This window comes from Panthera tigris, chromosome D1, assembly GCF_018350195.1.
Source record: "Panthera tigris isolate Pti1 chromosome D1, P.tigris_Pti1_mat1.1, whole genome shotgun sequence".
In the NCBI taxonomy this organism is placed as follows: domain Eukaryota; kingdom Metazoa; phylum Chordata; class Mammalia; order Carnivora; family Felidae; genus Panthera; species Panthera tigris.
The window spans coordinates 53,770,517-53,786,073 of record NC_056669.1 but is presented as its reverse complement, the minus strand read 5'-3'; the positions used below and the strand labels follow the sequence as shown (position 1 = coordinate 53,786,073).

At 41.9% G+C, this 15,557-nt stretch overlaps 1 protein-coding gene across 2 annotated transcripts in view; it reads right to left on the bottom strand.

Moving 5' to 3' along the window:
* The window catches only part of INTS4 (integrator complex subunit 4), a 124,378-nt gene extending 119,319 nt beyond the window's left edge, over positions 1 to 5,059 (bottom strand). For both annotated transcript variants that reach the window (XM_007079053.2, XM_042957511.1), the window contains exons 1-2: positions 4,970 to 5,059; positions 37 to 231 (exon numbers count right to left, since the gene is read on the bottom strand). In XM_007079053.2, the coding sequence (XP_007079115.2) occupies positions 37 to 231; positions 4,970 to 5,023 (249 nt within the window). In that variant the 5' untranslated portion in view covers positions 5,024 to 5,059. The remainder of the gene's footprint in view (positions 1 to 36; positions 232 to 4,969) is intronic.
* Between the last annotated feature and the right edge of the window lie 10,498 nt (positions 5,060 to 15,557).

The window sequence follows — 15,557 nt, the reverse complement described above, 5'->3', positions numbered from 1 at the left end:
ACACACACTTCCATCAGATCCTCAAGACCATCTTACCTTGTAATAATGTTCCAAGAGAATCCGGACTACTCCCTCCACACTTTCTGCTTCAACAGGCTTCCTGGCAAACTGGAGCAGGTACTGCAAAGCATCTGCTGGGGAGGTAGCTTTACACAGATCTATGTGGAGCGCTGCAGATTTACTTGGTTTTGTCAATCGGAGTTTCTTGGTTGCAATTTCCTCCTGCTGTTGCTGCAAGGGAGTAGGGAAGGTAAGACACGAAAACAGAGTCTGCAAATCTAACACTGCCTCATTTCCTTATACCAACTAATGTATTTAGCTAATAGACCTAACTTTAGGAAAAAGCAGTGTAATGAACACAAAAAAAAGAGCGCTAGATTGGAGACAAGGTTATGAGTCCCCATTTTGCTTTTCACTAGCTCCTACCACTTTGGGCTAGTTATTTCATTTCTCCAAGTCTGTTTCTTTCTCTGTGAAGTAAGTCCACTAACATTTTGTTCTGCCTATCTCTTAGGACTGTTGCAACTTGAGGGTTAAAAGGACATACAAAAGATCTGTTCCATTCTTTATTTAAAAAGAAATCTCAATTCTACAAATATATACCGACTATGCTGAGGCACCCAACAGGCTCAGCTTCCCTCCTGAGAAAACTGGAACTGATGGGAACTGTCTGCAGCTTATACTGAGTAAAAAGTCTTCCCCTTACTCCAAATGACTACACAAAGCATTCTGCCTTTATTAAAAGGATGGTTAATGTAAATAAAATTTTAAAATACCTTGCAAACTGTAGTCACTTAACAAATTTTTCTTTACTGAATAATTATTCAGCATTAGGAGTTGCGTCTGAGTTCTAATTCTGCTGCTGTTCTAAGTAAGTTGCAATTTTTACCTTTATTATTTGCAATATGAGAATGATGACACTACTACCTGTTTTTCTTAACTAGGGATCATCATCTGAACCACAGGACACACAAAATTATTTGAATAACTATTTTCTCAATTCTCCCAAGGATGGTGCATAATTAGAAGCTTTTTAGATGCATTTGTTACATATAATGAGTGCCAAAAAGTTCAGTGAAAGGGAACCTGTCACTCCAGGGCTTAAGTCAGGCCCTGGTGGGTAGGTATAGAAAACATCGTAACTAACATAAGGCAAATGTTGTAATCGATAATTTTCCTTAACATCTAATGCATCATTTTGATATCCTGAGCAATCCCTCTTTACAATGTACAAATGTACATATCTACAGAGAAAAGATTAGGATTATTCTAGTCAGGAACATAGTATGGCATGATAAAGAGACCAAGGGTTTTTTTTTTTATTGGTTTTGTTTTTTGTTTTTTTAAGAGACCGAGGGTTTTGAAGCAGAGGAATTTGGGTTCGGTAACCATTTACTAGTGAGGGAGGCCTCTCCTTCTTCTATAAAAGGGAATACACAATACCTATATTGTATGGATATTTGAGAAGTCTATGTCTTTAATTGTACAAATACAAAATAACCACTAACTACATACCAGTTCTCTCTCCCTCCTTACCTTTATAGCAGAGGGAAAGACAGAAGCACTAAGATCTCATTTCATCATTGTATGGTAATGATTCATGCAGAATGAAGAAATGAGTTCTTTTCCTAAAATCCTTACTCATTCCCATCCTATTCTACACAAACTCAGTCTTCAGTGTTATCTAGGCTCCAATCAGTACAAAAGCTGAGAAAAATTTCTTTCCCTATAGAGTATGTAAGGGGAAAGACAAACCAATATCTGCTATCAGTCAACCATCAGTAACAGTTTAGTGAGCCAGGACCTATGGTCTATCCAGGGGTGATGGAGAAGTTAGACCTGAGCTGGAGGGAAAGGCAGTGATAAACAGATGACACATTAGAAGCCTGAGACACATTGTGCCTGAGGGCACAACATCCTGAATTTATGACTTTTAACATCCTGGTCTAAGGCTTCCAACACTTTGAAGCTGACAGAGCCACAAGTACAGAACTTGCAGCTCTCCTCTTCAAGCTCTGCCCCAGAGTAATTTATACCTTCATTATAAACCATAACAGTTCCAACAAGAACCTTGCAGGGCCCAAACCCCCCACCCCAATTGGTAGGAGGAGTCCCTCAGATGACTGGCAACAACCTCAATTAGAGACAGCCCTAGCTATGACCTATAACCTATGCAAACACAAAAAGACATCTCTAGCTCCAGTGGAATGACCACTTCTGGGCCTGCCCACACTGCCTTCTTGAAAGTGTACTGTCCTTAATAAACTGCTTTGTGCTTGCTACATTCCTTCTGACCATCTTTATTCGAGTTTGGATCATCACATAAATCTTTCTACGGAAAATCCAAGAACTGAGACCTCCATTCATACAACATACAACATAGACTCTCCCGCCCATAACAGGGGACACTGATGAAGCAGGCATCATCTCTGTCCTTAAATAGGCCAGACTGGTAGGGAGATATGCACACTGTGTAAAATTAATAAAGCGAAAACTCATTAAAGTTGAGGAGGGAGGATACAAGGGGAGGCCAGAAGGAGGAACAGTACTACTCAAGAGTCAACTAGGGAAAGAACTGTCCATTATAGAGTCCAACAGAAGAATCAACAGGAAAGAATCTTCAGTTATAGGCCCCAACAGGGAAAGATGCACATGACCTCTCCTACAAGAAATCAACCACCCTTGCAACTCAGCTAAGGAGAAATTCTCATCACCCTAGACTTTCCCTTCAAAACAACCTCTCCTGGAGGTGCCTGGGTGGCTCAGTCATTTGAGCATAGGACTTTGGATCAGGTCATGATCTCACGGTTCCTAGGTTCGAGCTCTGCATCGGGCTCACTGCTGTCAATGCAGAGCCACAGAGAGTCCCTCTCTCTATGCCTCTCTCACTCAAAAATAGACAAACATTAAAAAAAAAAAAAAAAAAACACAAAAAACACAAAAAAAAACCCTCTCCTGACTTCCTGCTTCTCCTTGGTTTGCTGGACTTGCCTATGGTTTTGCCATAACTTGCATGTGCCGAATTGCAGTTCTGTTATTCCCAAAAAAACACATTTTTGCTGGTAAAATAACTATTTTTAACGTCAACAACTAGTAATTATAGTAGCACTGAGGGGTAAGTACAAATAGACAAACAAGTACAGAGTGCTTGCTACAGAAGCAGAGGAGGAAGAGACAAAACTCTTGCTGAGGCTTTAGTTGCATCTTGAAGCCAAAATGTGAGAGCAAAAATAAAGGGGAAAATGACATGCATTCCATGTAAAAGAGACAACAGGTATAAGACTCTGGAGAAGTGTAAACACATGACATGCTGGAGGAAGGGCAAGTAGTCTTGAGAAGTGGGCACAATACAATAGGAAGAAAGGAAATCACACTGGGTAACAAGGTGAATGAACTTAATGCCACTGAACTGTATACTTAAAAATGTTTAAAATGTTAAAATATGTATTTTGCCACAATTATTTAAAAAAAAATCATAACACACACACACGCGCGCGCGCGCACAAGTGGGCAAGGGAAACAGATCCAGAAAATTCCAGAAAGCAAACCACAAAAGAAGGAGCTCTGTGAAATAAAAACTTTCCTGAGGAGGCCCTGGCTGGCTCAGTCCATGCAGCATGAGACTCTTGATCTCAGGATGGTGAGTTCAAGCCCCACACGGAGTGTAGAGATTACTTTAAAATTTTTTAAAAATAATAAAAAATAAACTTCCTGAATCTTGACTCATTCTGAAAGTTCAAGAAAACCAATTTCACATAAAATGGAGCAACAAAGTGTCAACGTTAAATCTCAAAGTTATTTTAAGAAAAAAAAAATAATGAGAATAACTTCCCTACAGTGGGAATATGCTACAAAGATGTGGTAAGTGAAATAAGTGAAAACAGGAAGAAAAACTTGATTTTTCAATGGAATCATCCCTCTGTACTATAATCACAGATACGTTTTTCTGTCTCTCCCACTAGTCTGTGAGCTCCTAAAGGAGAAGGACCCTCACCTGTATTGGGCTTTGTAGCTCAACACCTTTCAGTATACCTGATACACAGTAACCACTCATTTACATGAAGGAATGATTTAAATGTTTAAGGACAGTTTCCTGCTGGATGGTCTAAGTCTTGCTACCCTCGAAGTCTAAGGATCTAGGGTACTCTACGGATCTAAGGAGGCTTTTTGGTCTACTAGCATCAATTGAGGGCTTGTCAGAAATGCAGATTATTGCCTCACCTCCCCCACCCCACTGAATACAATCTAGATTTTAACAAGATCACCAGGTGATTTGCATAAAAAGTCGAAGAAGCAGCACACTTAAGATAACTTGGGATCAACCTCGACTTTCACAACACCTATGAGGAGACACGTGGAGAATCACTGCTCTGACAGGGGCTCAGCTCATCTGTCCTTAACTCCAAAGGAAGAAAGTACTTTGCCCTACCTCCTAGGTAAGCTGTTCCACCAATGGAGAGTTCTGCCCCTATGCAGCCTGTGACCCTCACCTGCTTTGGCTGGGTTTTGAGATTTCTCAAGACTCCTCTTTCAACCCCTTAGTTTTGCATACAACCAACTCGTCCCGGGGCACTTTCTCTGAAATAGGAGTTGGGAGGGGCTCTACCAGTAAATTGGCTCTGAATCCTCTTATCCCTCAGGAAGCTTTCAAGTCCATATGTGTAAGACGAAGGTGCTAATGTAACCCGAATAAACTGAAATAACGGATAAGACATCTTCGTAAATTGTAAAGTGCTATTTGTCCTCGCTAATAATTTTATTTTTTTAGAAGTGTCACACTGCACATATTAATAATGACTACGACAGCAGCTGCAAACGAACACGCCCACTTAAGTGCAGTTTCAGAGAGCCCATCTGAGTAGTCGGCACTCGAACCAGGTTTGCGGCGCCTGTTTTGGCAAAGTGTCTGGAAGGTGAATAACCTTCCCCGCCCGGGACTGGTCCCGGGACCTTTCCTTCCGTAAATTACCTGAACCACCTTAGTGAATTCCTCGTACACTCGCTTCTTTAGGTGCGCCGCCATGACTGCCCGCGGACCTTCTCAGCTTCCGTACTCGACAAGGGAGGCGGCGGGGGGGGGGGGGGGGGGGGGGGCGGTGAAGGAATCCGGAAAACTTGTCTAGGCCTGAGGAACTCGCCACAGTCCCACAAGGCAGTAGGGCTCTGGGAAAGAGAGGCCTCTTCCGGCTGCTCGACTGCCCTGCTGCAGTGCAGCCCAATTTGTCCGCCTACACCTCCGGCCCCTGCGGAACGAAAAAGAAGGCGCAGCGTGAGGGGGCGGTGCCTCTGGTGGGAGGAGACTGGATTGGAAGGGTGGAGGAGCCAATGGGAGCCTTTGGGGGCTTGCAGGTGGTCGAAAGACTGGCGGGGAGCCGAGCTAAAGGAGGGTGGAAGTATATAGGGAAAGGGCAGAGGCTAGATGATCCAGAGCTAGAGGCAAAACTGGAGCTGCGTGAGGACTTTAACTTGAGCGATCAGGGAAAAGAGGCCCAGCTGGCGTTCCCATCGTCCTTTGCCGTTCACGTTTGCTGCTTGTAGCTTTATCGAGCTCTCCTTTTCTGTGTGCCACCCCTCTCCTGGCATGGGATTTTTTTTCTTGCTCTCTCATTCCAGTTGTTTGAAATTTACCCTTCTTTAAGGAATCAAACCTTCCTCTGATAGCTTAGGGAGAGTGGAAAGAATCCTGAGGTCAAGGGTCAAGCACCAAAGTTTCAGACTTTGGCACATAATGAGCAAAGAGCATCAACTACAAATGTGCTCACACCTAACCTGACCTAGATATAGTGACAATGGAATGAGATAATGCAGAAACATTCGGCAGACTGTAAGATGTATTTCACGTGTAAGTGGAACCCAAGGTCAAGTTTTACCTCTTTCATTAAACTTTAGCTGTTCATTGTTTCCTTCTTTCATGTGGATGCTTAGGAAAAGCAAGCTGTGGTAAGTACGGAAGACCCCAAAACACGTAAAAGATGGTCTTTACCCTCAAGGTCCTACAGTGTAACTGGGAGAAGAGACACCCAAACTAATAATTAGAGATCAAAGTGATGAGGGAGCATGGAACAAACTGAGGGCAAAATACAAGCCAACAGCAGCCCCATTCCCCTCCGGGTGGTACTCCTCAGACACTCCTGGCTACCCAAGAACAAAGAAAAGGGGTTTAAGTGTTTGCCATGTTAATGTGGGAACCTAAGGCAAATGAAAAATTAAATTCCCTTACTGCCTATAAACCCATTGACAAGTCCTTGAAGCCAGCAGAGTGACCTCCCTCTAGAAGCCCAGCTGCCTAGATGATGACACTTTACTAGGAGCAAAAGAGGATCTTAGCCTAACATTATCCCAACCTTAAGGATCCTGTAAGTCTTCCTGTATCTCAACTGCCTCAAGATATAGCCTTGAAATCATACTCCAAGCTTATGGCCCCCCAATATACATCTGAAGGGTCTCATGACTGAGGTTTTACTAATCAGCAATAAACGGTGTTTCCCTAGCACCAGCTAGCCCCTCAAGATCCTGGAAATGTTGCTTCCAAAATTCCTTAGAGACTTACTCTATCCCTGACCACCTCCCAACTTGAGGGTGTATAATGAGTTACCCGTCATGACCCCAGTGCAACTCCTCCTGTCCACAGGTCCTGTCCCTGTGCTTTAATAAAATCACCTTTTTGCACCAAAGACGTCTTCCAAGAATTCCTTCTTGGTCCTTGGCTCTGGACCCCCTCCTCCCCCACTTCATCAAAATTGTCCTTGGATAAGAGGAATGTGATTCAAACACACCTACTAACTTCCTCAGGATGGGGGGGGGGGGGGGGGCAAAGCAGAATAATGACCCCAAAATATGACATTTTGGTATGTGGATTATTTCTAACTGAAGGTAATCTAGGTGCAACAGACTCAGGAAGGGCTGTTTACCATCCCCTTAACTTCCTACAAGAATTTAGAGGGCCTGTACCAGGAGAGTGCTAATACCAAAGGTAATGTTTTATTGGAAAGACTTAATCTGCATAGCATGGCAAACATATGTTCACCAGACATTTGCTCTTCTCATCTTTCTGTGAATTGTCTTTCTCCTCTTAAGGAAGCTGCAGACCTCTTCCCCTTTTCCCTAGCTCAGGATGTCATATAAGCCTCAATTGCCTGTCTTTGGATCTCATGTCTTTGGGGCTCCTGTACATATAAAATTTGTTTTTCTCCTGTTGATCTGCCTTGCGTCAATTCAATTAATAGGCCAGCCAAAGAAACTAGAAGGGAAGAAAAATTTTCCATTCCTACAATGCCTCATGGAAGTACAGAGGAAATGATTTTTGTGCTGGCTTTAAAAATAGTGCATTTTGGGGGCACCACTTGGTTGAGTGTACAACTCTTGATTTCAGCTCAGGTAATGATCCCAGAGTTGTGGGATCGAGCCCCACATCGGGGGTTCTGTGCTGAGTGTGGAGCCTGCTTAGGATTCTCTCTCTCTATCTGTCCCTCTCTCCTGCTTGCATTCTCTCAAACTCTCTCTCTCTCTCTAAAATATTAAAAAAAAATTAAACACTTTTTAATGTTTATTTTTGAGAGAGAGATAGAGACAGAGCATGAGCAAGGGAGGGGCAGAGAGAGGGAGACAAAGCAGGCTCCAGGCTCTGAGCTGTCAGCACAGAGCCCAATGTGGGGCTCAAACCCATGAACTATGAGATCATGGCCTGAGCCGAAGTTGGACGCTTACTCAACTGAGCCACCCTGGTGCCCCTAAAATGTAAAAAAAAAAATTTTAAATAGTGAATTTTCAAGAAAGAAAGGCATCCCAGACCACAGAGACTATCACGTATACAAATGTGTTGAGTAAAAGGAAAAGCACTTACAAACAGTGCCTTCAGTAAATGTTAGCAGCTATTATATCATTACTATATTCTATCTAATCTAAGCTGCCAGCAATGCCAGTAAAACAAACCATTAATTTAGGTAACACATAAAAAATTTAAGAAAAATGTTAAGAAATGAAAAGAATCAAGAAGTAAAAAAATCCTAAAATTAAAACCAGTGGTCTCTTATTGCTTAATTTGTTATGTATATTTACTGAAAGAACCCTTTTAAACTTATTTACATGTAGATTTGTATCCTATGTCATACTGCTGTGTTTCCATGCCTTTCAGTGCACATTAAAACTTTTCATTTCAATGCAAATTATAGGGTAATCTCTTTGAAGACTCATTAAATGGCAATTAAAGACAACAGATGCAGAGCTCAATGGAAGTGATGAAAACATGAACTGCCATGACCCAATCTACACATGAACAATTGACCAACAGCAATCTTAGATGTGTCCTGATTTCAGAGATGTTAAATGTGCATCTAAGCATCAATTATTAAAAGTACTAACATCATTATTATTAGATATGGCTGCAGGAAGGAGTTGGGTGCACTCAGAAAATGAAAGAAAATTCAGTTTATACTGAGAGTAAACTGCATACGGGAGAAACTGGGACCAGACTGGTATAGAAACAAGAATATTCCACATTCTTTTTAAAAATATTTTTAAACATGTTTAATCAATCTCTATACCTAATGTGGGACTCGAACTCACAACCTTGAGATCAAGAGTTGCACACTCCACCAACTCAGCCAGCCAGGTGCCCCCATTCCACATTCTTTAATATTGAAATGAAAAACTGTATTTATTGAATTGATTATATTTTCATTTGACTTCATTATTGCATATGGGAATAGAATGAGACACCTCAGTGAATCCTTTAAGCTTCAAACAGTCTTCCCTGTCCCCATTGTGTAACAGCAACCCAATTTCCTAGGAAATTGGGGTTACTCACTCAGATAATAACTCCTTCTCTGCTTTTGGCTCAGCAAGAAGAGCTCCTAATGACCAGGAGGCAGTCTCATCACATGTTATAATGTAATAGAACAATGACAATGTTCTTTGGTGGAACTGTTCCTCCCTTGGGAACTAAATACTCCAAACCCTCTGAATAGAATTCATAAATGAGTCATTAGGTGTAAAAATGACAAGAACCACTCTTACCTCCTCTCCTTAGTCCCTAGACCTATGTATTCTAACTGTGGGAGAAACGGTACTAAATTTTAGCTATTGGTATAAGGTATATACCTCAAATCTGTAAAACAGCACCCCAAATTCACAATGTTTTGTCTCTCAGCTAGCCCCATAAGTGAGTCTGCAAAAGGTCATTACACTGTTTTTATCATAGCAGCTACATCTGAGTGATGGGGCACTTAAGAAAACTAAAGAGTTTCTTTGCAAAAAAAAAAAATTTTTAATGTTTACTCATTTTTGAGAGAGAGAGAGAAAGTGGGGGAGGGGCAGAGAGAGATAGGGAGACACAGAATCTGAAGGAGGCTCCAGGCTTCAAGCTGTCAGCACAAAGCCCAACGTGGGGCTTAAACCTACAAGTGGTGAAATCACGACCTGAGCCAAAGTCAGTCCCTCAATGAGCCAAAGTCAGTCCTTCAACCTACTGAGCCACCCAGACACCCCTATAATTCTTTCATCATAAAATAAGTTCCTTAGTCCAAAGCAATGTCCATGAAAATTCATAAGATACCCATGAATAGTAGGGTTGGCAAAAACATCACAGTTAAGCGTTATTAGGGTTTTCCAGGGAACCAGAACCATCGGAGATGACTGATAGATAGATGATAGATAGATAGATAGATAGATAGATAGATAGATAGATAGATAGATATAAGCTACTATAACAGAATACTACAAACCAAATGGCTTATAAACAACAGAAATTCAGAAATTTTATTTCTCACAGTTCTGGAGGCTGAGAAGCCCAAGATCAAGGTATAGAGAGATTCACCATCAGGCAAGAGCTCACTTTCTAGTTCGTAGACAGCTGTATTCTTGCCGTGTACGCACATGGCAGAAGAGGCAACAGAGCTCTCTAGGGTCTCTTCTATAAGAATACTAATCCTGGGGTGCCTGGGTGGCTCAGCCGGTTAAGCATCCAACTCTTGGTTTCGTCTCAGGTCATGATCTCACAGTTCATGAGTTTGAGCCCTGCATTGGGCTCTGCTCTGACAGCCTGGAGCCTGCTTGGGATTCTCTCTCTCTCTCTCTCTGCCACTCCCCTGCTCACTCTCTTTCTCTCAAACAAAAAAAAATAATAAATAAACTTTTAAAAATTTAAAAAAGAGGCACCTGGGTGGTTCAGTTGGTTAAGTGTCCAACTTTGGCTCATGTCATGAACTCATGGTTCATGAGTTTGAGCCCCGTGTCAGGCTCTGTGCCAACAGCTCAGAACCTAGAGCCTGCTTCGGATTCTGTGCCTCCCTCATTGCCCCTCTCCCAGTCACTCTCTGTTTCTCTCTCTCTCTCTCTCTCTCTCTCTCTCTCTCTCAAAAAGAAAAAGAAAGAAAATTTTAAAAAAATTTTAATTAAAAAAAAAAGAGGGGCATTCACTTTCAAATATCCCCTCTCTGCAAAGAGAGCTTTCATACTATTCCTCCTTTCTAATTTTATATTGTAATAAACTTTTGCCTGCTGCTCAAAAAAAACAAAACAAAACAAAACAAAACAAAAAACCCCACCAATTTCATTCATTAGGATTCTACCTCATGACTTAATTATCTCCCAAAGGCCCCACCTTTGGAATAACTATGACATTGCAGATTAGGATCTCAACACATGAGTTTGGGGCAGGGTAGGGGGTGGCAGGGACACACAAATCCAATCTATAGCAGCAGGAAAGCCAAATCTAAATCTGGAATATGTATTTACTCCTGTGAGGACCAATCACCACTCCCTCCCTGATGGAAAGGATCCAGTATGTGGTAGAATGATTGCAAAAATGACTCTGATACTCCCCCTCTCTGTATGTGTACCCTCTGAAATCCATCTTTGAAGCTGCTTCCATTAAGAGATGGAATCTCTGGGGGTGCCTGGGCGGCTCAGTCAATTAAGCATCCCCAGGCCTTTTGTTTGATTTTGGAACCCTACCATTGCCATGAGAATAAGCGCACTCAAGTCTGCTGAATAATGAGTGACCAGATGGAACAAGCCAAGCTGACCCCGCTGAGGCCATCTTAGACGAGCCCACCCCAGCTGATCCACCATCTGACTACAGATGCATGAGGGAGCCCAACCAAGACCAGAAGAATTGCCCAATCTGTAGTTTTGTGAGCAAAACCTTATATGATTAGAACCTTAAGGCACTAAGTTCTGGGGTCAGGAGGTTGTCATGTGGTCAGACAGTCCCTAAGATGCTAAGCTGATTTGACACATAGGTTCAGTTGGTAAGGAGACAAGCCCAAATGGATCTAGATAGTTTATTATTCACATGATAGCAGGCAGCATGAATTTCATGTTTTCATTGGTTCGCTTTGCTCCCCAAGCACCATGGAGGTGATGCAGGTAAATGTCATGCACACAATAGATCTGCAACACAGATGAAGAACACGGAGCTTAGGAAACCCTCAATCTTAAAAGAGGAATGCTAGCAAACCTGCCCTCTGGAGAGAGACTTTATCATACTGGTCAGAAAACATGGGGCGCCTGGGTGGCTCAGTCGGTTAAGCGATCGACTTCGGCTCAGGTCATGATCTCGTGGTCCATGAGTTCGAGTTCCGCGTCAGGCTCTGTGCTGACAGCTCAGAGCCTGGAGCCTGTTTCAGATTCTGTGTCTCCCTCTCTCTGACCCTCCCCCATTCATGCTCTGCTCTGTCTCTCTCTGTCTCAAAAATAAATAAATGTTAAAAAAAAAAAAAAGAAAAGAAAACAAATCTGCCTTCCAACTCAGTGGGAGACATTTTTTTTTTTAAATCATCCTGAGATAGCTCCAGGATTGGACGGTGATACCAGCTTCATTAACTTTATTGCTATTATTTATTTATACTTTTGTAATGTAAGTATATCTCCTTACCCCTAAGAAGTTTTGCAAACATCGTCAAAGGTGTCAATGCCATTTGCTTAGAAATGTCAGTGTTGCTTCCAACAGTTTGTTACAGAGCAGTCTAGCTAACTGATTTACAGTGCAATCAACCTATCACCAAGAAGTGTCTAGTTTCCTCACTCTCCCCCTCCCCAGGAATAATACTGTATCAGGAGCTCAGTGTTGGTATCTGCTGTTGGACATCCATCAGGAGCCAGACTGGCTTTGGTAAGAGGAAATCTATATTGTAGAGCCCATTCATAGCCATCATGGCCACCTTTTTCATGATTCTATTTAGCAAGCACTTGGGAGCTAGAAAAAGAGGCTGACTGACATCCAGAGGTTAGATGGTCGAGTCCATTTATTTTTTGAGAGCCTCTTCTAGAATGGGTGCCCTCTAGTGGCCATTTGTAAGAAACACAAATATTTTCCCCACTCGAAGAGGTCCATCCACACACGGACTCCCCAGGCTTTGTTATCATGGATCTTTCATTCTAGTACTTCCCAAGTCTTTGGACAACCAGGAAGGGGCTTGGGCATGCAGTACCTAGGGATCAGATTTCGAGGACACTGAACAGAGCAGAAATGGATGGGGAGGGGAGTAGGAGAGGATGGGATAATAAGTAGAGGATTAAAAAAAAAAAAAAAAGTCCTCTAGGAGAACAATGTAGACCTGAAAACCAGGCTAGAGCTATGAACTAGGGTGTCTCCATGAGGGCAATCTCACAGGGTTCAGTCTTTATGTTTTCCTTCGGATCATAATGACAGTTATATTTACCATTCAGTTTTAAGTTTTCCTCCTTTGACTCTAATTTTCTTTAGTTAATCCCAATAGATCAGAAAAGTATCATATACCCCTACATATGACCAGAGATCATTTTTTGAACATTATTAATGTGCTTTACTATTTTGCTTCTCCTGTTAGGAAACAAGAAAGGGGGAGATGGTATTATTGGGTAGGCAACTAAGAGTTTCCACTTAATTTATGTACTTTTAATTAATATATTTTTGGATATTTCTTTTTTTCATAGTCCTGTAAACCCCACCACCATAAATCCTTTTTTGGAGCACAAATTAAATTAAATTGCATTGAATTAAATGAGTATTCTCCTCCCCAATAATTTTAAGCCTCTACAAATATAATTTTAATTGCTGTATAACATTGCATTATATAGATGTAATACAATACACTTGACTTATTTCCCATTGTTTTGCTTTTATAATTTAAGTGGGATAAAAATAGTATGTTATCTTAACTGTATTATGGATTGGGATTGGGGAGGGAATGTTGAAATTGCCTTTGTTTAATAAAATAATTTGGTAAATCGTTCAGGAAGAGAGTGAGATCCTATGGGCATGCATGCAGGCTACAGCCAAAGCAATAAAAGAGGCAGCTAAACTGGAACGTGGTCTTCTCCTGGTAAATGACAAGAACACAAGAGGGCTGATGGAAACTTGGCATGCTTCTAAAGCCTGAATTTGGGATTGGCACAGTCACTTCCATGCATATTCCATTGGCCAGATTAGGTCATGAAGCCAAGCATGAAGTCAGTGGGGTGGGGAAGATTACTCCCACCTACAGAGAAGCATGGCAAGAACAGGGAGGGAAGAAAAAATAGGAAACAAACACAATCTACTAGTGAAAAGTTCCTAGTGATGGGGGTGACTGAGACTTTTTAAGAACAGATGTGTCGAATACTCTCAGTTTGAAGTTATTTGCATTTCTGTCTTGTAAACTACCTCCATTTTATTTGCCTGCATTCGCCACAGTCTGCTACGTTCACAAATAGCTTGTGGAAGCAGCATTTGCAAAAATTAAGAAAAAGATAGGAGTGTTCAACCTGGGTGAGCATCGTCTAGAACAGCAACAACAAGCTGAAGACATCTAGATGATTCATGAATCCAGCAGAAGCAGAGAACCAGAACTGACCATAAGAAAACAAACCCTCCGGGAATATGCAGAAATCTTCAGGAGGACATTGACCTTTTCAGAATTCACAAAATTGAGATTTTAAGCAATCCTATTTAGTTCTTATGGAAAAGAGTATCTCCTGGGAATCTAATCTCATAAATGTAATTACTGACCAAAGAGTATAAACTTTTTTTTTCAGGTTCTTGATAAATAATGAAATGGTTCATGATAAAAAGTTCAAATATTCAGGATTTTTCCACTTAAAATTGTCAGCCATATTAAATACCAAAAGGAAAACATGGGGAAATTTTTGAAAATAAGAAAAAATGACCATTCTGAGCAATTATGTTTAAATTTAAACTCCCTGATAGTAGTAATTCCTTAAACCCTGAAAATTAACCTTGATCTTGAGGACAGATGGTCACCCTAGCAGGCAGGAAAAGGTTGAATGTCTACCCATGTCCTCCTTAGCGTTCCGTTACTGTCAGGTTGAGAAGCAGAGCCTGAAACAGAGACTCTGTGCAACTGCTATATTGAGGATGTGCTCTCAGGGGAAAGGGAGTGAGAGAAGTAGGATACAGCAGAAGAATCCTAATTAAGAACGTGGCGTCAAGGGGCACCTGGGTGGCTCAGTCGGTTAAGCGTCTGTTAAGTGTCCTACTTCGGCTCAGGTCATGATCTCACGATTTGTGAGTTAGAGCCCCGCATCAGGCTCTGTGCTGACAGCTCAGAGCCTGGAGCCTGCTTCAGAGTCTGTGTCTCCCCTTCTCTCTGCCCCTCCCATGCTCATGCTCTGTCTGTTTCTCAATAATAAATAAATGTTAAAACAAACAAACAAACAGAATGTGGCCTCAAATGAGGATTGACTTCACCTGATCCCACAAGGAGGCCCAGAACAGGAACTGCACCAGAATTGATTCCTCCTTTGAGGTAAGGGCTCAGTCTTCTCTATCTCTACACAAGCAAGATGGCAATTCTTTTCCAGAGCAGATCTCAAAATTAGGGTGCATCAGAATCACCTGGAGGGCTTATTAAAGCAGACTGTTGGGCCAACTCTGTTTCTGATTCAGTAGGTCTGAGGTGGGGCCCAGAGAATTTGTATTTCTAAGAAGCTCCCAGGTATTGCTCATGCTGCTGGTCTAGGGACCACACTTTTGAGAATCACTGCTCTAGAGAAAACAGCTGTGAAGCTGCAGCAGTCAACACAGAATTTGGAAAAGGGAGATCTGAGTGGCGTCTACCATAGGTATGAACTTGGCATCTTCCTCGTGAAGGCACATAACAGGGCTAAAGGATTAGACCACAAGCTGAGGCTGAGTAGATTGTATTTTCAGATCATATTATCTAGGTCAGTGGTATCCTGTTATTTTCCTGTTATCATCCCACATCTCCAGCCAAAGCATTGTCGAAACATTCCAACTCACCTCAGCCTTGTTTTGGACTTGACGGGAAGCGTCTGGCAGGTAGGTGAGGCTTTAAAGAGGAAGCAGCTGCACCTCATGAGGCAAGCACAGTGGAGTCAGTTGCAGTGAGCACAAAATTCTCAGCAGGGGGATAGACAATTATTAGGGGGCAAGCCTCCTAGACCACCTTAGAAACTGTTTGATGTTTGTTTATGAAATTAAAGGAAGATGGCTTTTTAAAAACTTTTTTTAAATGTTTATTTATTTTTGAGAGAGAGAGACAGAGCACCAGCAGGGGAGGGGCAAAAAGAGAGGGAGACACAGAATCTGAAGCAGGCGCCAGGCTCTGAGCTGTCAA